This window comes from Pyxicephalus adspersus, chromosome 10 (assembly GCF_032062135.1).
Source record: "Pyxicephalus adspersus chromosome 10, UCB_Pads_2.0, whole genome shotgun sequence".
NCBI lineage: Eukaryota > Metazoa > Chordata > Amphibia > Anura > Pyxicephalidae > Pyxicephalus > Pyxicephalus adspersus.
This window is the reverse complement of record NC_092867.1, coordinates 52,756,192-52,758,895: the sequence shown is the minus strand read 5'-3', so window position 1 is coordinate 52,758,895 and position 2,704 is coordinate 52,756,192. Positions and strand designations below refer to the sequence as shown.

General features: G+C 40.0%; 1 protein-coding gene across 1 annotated transcript in view; it reads left to right on the top strand.

The window, feature by feature from the left end:
- The first annotated feature begins 2,027 nt into the window (after positions 1-2,027).
- Positions 2,028-2,704, top strand: part of CLCF1 (cardiotrophin like cytokine factor 1) — a 37,686-nt gene continuing 37,009 nt past the window's right edge. The window contains exon 1 of the mRNA XM_072424204.1: positions 2,028-2,164. Coding sequence (XP_072280305.1) covers positions 2,149-2,164 — 16 coding nt within the window. The 5' untranslated portion in view covers positions 2,028-2,148. The remainder of the gene's footprint in view (positions 2,165-2,704) is intronic.

The following is a 2,704-nucleotide window of genomic DNA, read 5'->3' as shown; positions in this document are numbered from 1 at the left end:
GGCCCACAGCTAACATCAGAGGTTAACATGGTTCTGGCATATAGTTAGTAAAGGAGGAAAAACCCTGTAGTGCCATGACTGAATAGCTTTTCGTCTCTTTTCGTCTCTTCGTCTTTTCGTCTAATATTCGAGTGTTAGAATATCAGAAGTCTGTGTGAAAAAATACAATGACAGCAGAATAGTAAACTCCAGTAAGGACATGGGTTTGCTCAGCTTACGGCACTGTCTCTCACACAATGGGCCTGATTTATTAAAGCTCTCCAAGGCTGGAGAAGATACACTTTCTTTAGCGAACCTGGGTGATTTGGCAAACATGGAATGGATTTCCAAAAAGGTATTTGCTATAACGTCCTGGACCAGAGCCATTCCAGGTTTACTGGATCACCCAAGTTACCTGATTAAAGTGTATCTTCTCCAGCCATGGAGAGCTTTATTAAATCAGGACAGCTATATCAGTGAATAGGCATTCCTAGGCAGAACTGATCAGAGGTGGAAAGGGCTGGAGAATCCCTGTAGCCAATCAGATAGGAAAACAGTTCAAATACTTGCAGTGTGGCAGTCACAGTGTGCAGAAAAAGGACAATAACCATTTTCAGCACACAAGAGGGCTATCTACAATGCTACAATACAATGCCACGTGTGATAAGTAGGAGGTGAATGTTACACAACCTGATATCAGTGTATAAGGAATGAGAGGTAATTGGTACATGCCCTGAGGTCAATGTATAGGAAGAGGATGTGAATGGTACATTTCCTGATATCAGTGTATAAGGAGGGGGAGATGAAAAATTACATGCTGGGATATCAGTTTATAAGGGGAGAGACCTGAATGGAAGATGTTCTGATATCAGTGTATAAGGAGATGAATTGTCCATGGTGTTATATCAGTGCAGAAGGAAGGTGGTAAATAATACAATTTATGTTTGTCTTTCTCACTCTTCTGCACTGGGGAGTGACAAGACCTCCTCTCCCAATTCCTATATTCCAAGCATCACAGGAAGTGAGAGTAAAGATTCCTCCAACAAGTCCCCAGGTATTAATAAAAAAAAGAAAGATCTAGGAGGTTAGGTATGTCTGGATTTATAACAATGGACTTAGCAATAAACTAATAAACTCAATATTTCCAACTGAGATTTAGCAGAATGTTTATTGGATGGTTTTTTTGCTTTGATTGGTTGACCATGGTATTAAAATTAAAACCAATTTAAGGTTTCTGTTTATGTTTTTACACAAGATTTACCCAGTTTTTACCTAAAATTTCCACATTTTCATGTTGTCATTAAGGATAAAAATGTATATATCTTGCATAAAAGCTGATTCGCACGTCTTACCTAAAAACAACATTGCAAAATGTGTGAATTTTGGCTAAAAGGTGGTTGGAAACTGAAAACATTTATAATTATACCCTTTAGTGTTATATTTAATGACATATGGCACTTTCAATGATATCACAAGATTATGATGATATTAATCGTAATTCCGATCAGTTATCAAACCAGTGGATGTTACATCAAAATCAGTTTTATCCATCTGTAATATTGATTGCAATACTGATTATTATATCAGTCATAATATTTATTAAAGTATTGGTTGTATTATTTATCTTAATAATGACTGTAAAAATTAACATATTATCGGACGTAATTTTTTTTGTAATATTGGTCATATTGATGACAAACAAGAGATCACCAGGTATCGAATAGTATATTTCTATCATAACTCTTTCATTTGAAGATCTAAATCTCTTGATTGGCTGCTGATGACCTCCTTGTTCAAGACTTGACATTTGCAAAGGACAGAGGTTCAGAGGTGAGGAAGGTCCTTAGGTGGCCCTTGATCCTGGCACCTCTTTGAGTCTGATAACTTTCTCTCCCTCCCTCTCTTCCTTCTTACTTCCTCTCTTTCTCTTTTTTCTCTGTGGTTACTCCTATGACGTCAGGGGAGAGGCTCCAATTCTCTCTCCCTCCCAAAAATTCCTGCTCCCCCCTCCTTCCTCTCTCCTCCTCTCCCTCCACCCTCCCACAGATCTCCTAGTCTGGTTTTAAAAGAAGGTAACAGCGAGACATGGCACTCTCTGCCCTGGCTACTAAAGGGACAGCTGGGCTACCACCAGCCAACACCGGCCACTGACTATTCCTGGGCCTCGACATGCGGCTTATCACAGGTAAAACTTGACCCTCCATGCAACTTTTTTTCTCCATCAGCCTGTGTTCCTCTCTGCTCTGTTGCTATCTGCAGGGCCGCCTAGCTCTGTACCTTCATCGCAGAACTTTCCCAGCCAAGGGTCTACAATGTCCCTCTGATCATCAGAAGGGTCTCCATCCTGACCCAAACTTTTCTAGCCTTCTGCAGCCTCCACAATGTTTACAAACAGTGGGCTTTGCCAACCATAAGCCAGCTGTATACAGGCAGCCCCTTCCAGTGCATTTCCTCTAACTGTCATAATGTTGCCAGGTGACTTCCAGGAACAGTCCCGGCTTTTCAGGATTTGTCCCTGGAAATTTCTGTTACTGAAAAGGTTCCTCTGATCTGCAACATAGATCAGCTACAACACAAAGTCCATGTTTTCGGAGCATGACAATAGTGCTTAGTGTCTGTCTGTTTAGGCGATTTTTACCTGAATTATAGAACGTAATATCTAAAGTGGAAAATTGTTGATCTATCTATCTATCTATCTATCTATCTATCTATCTATCTATCTATC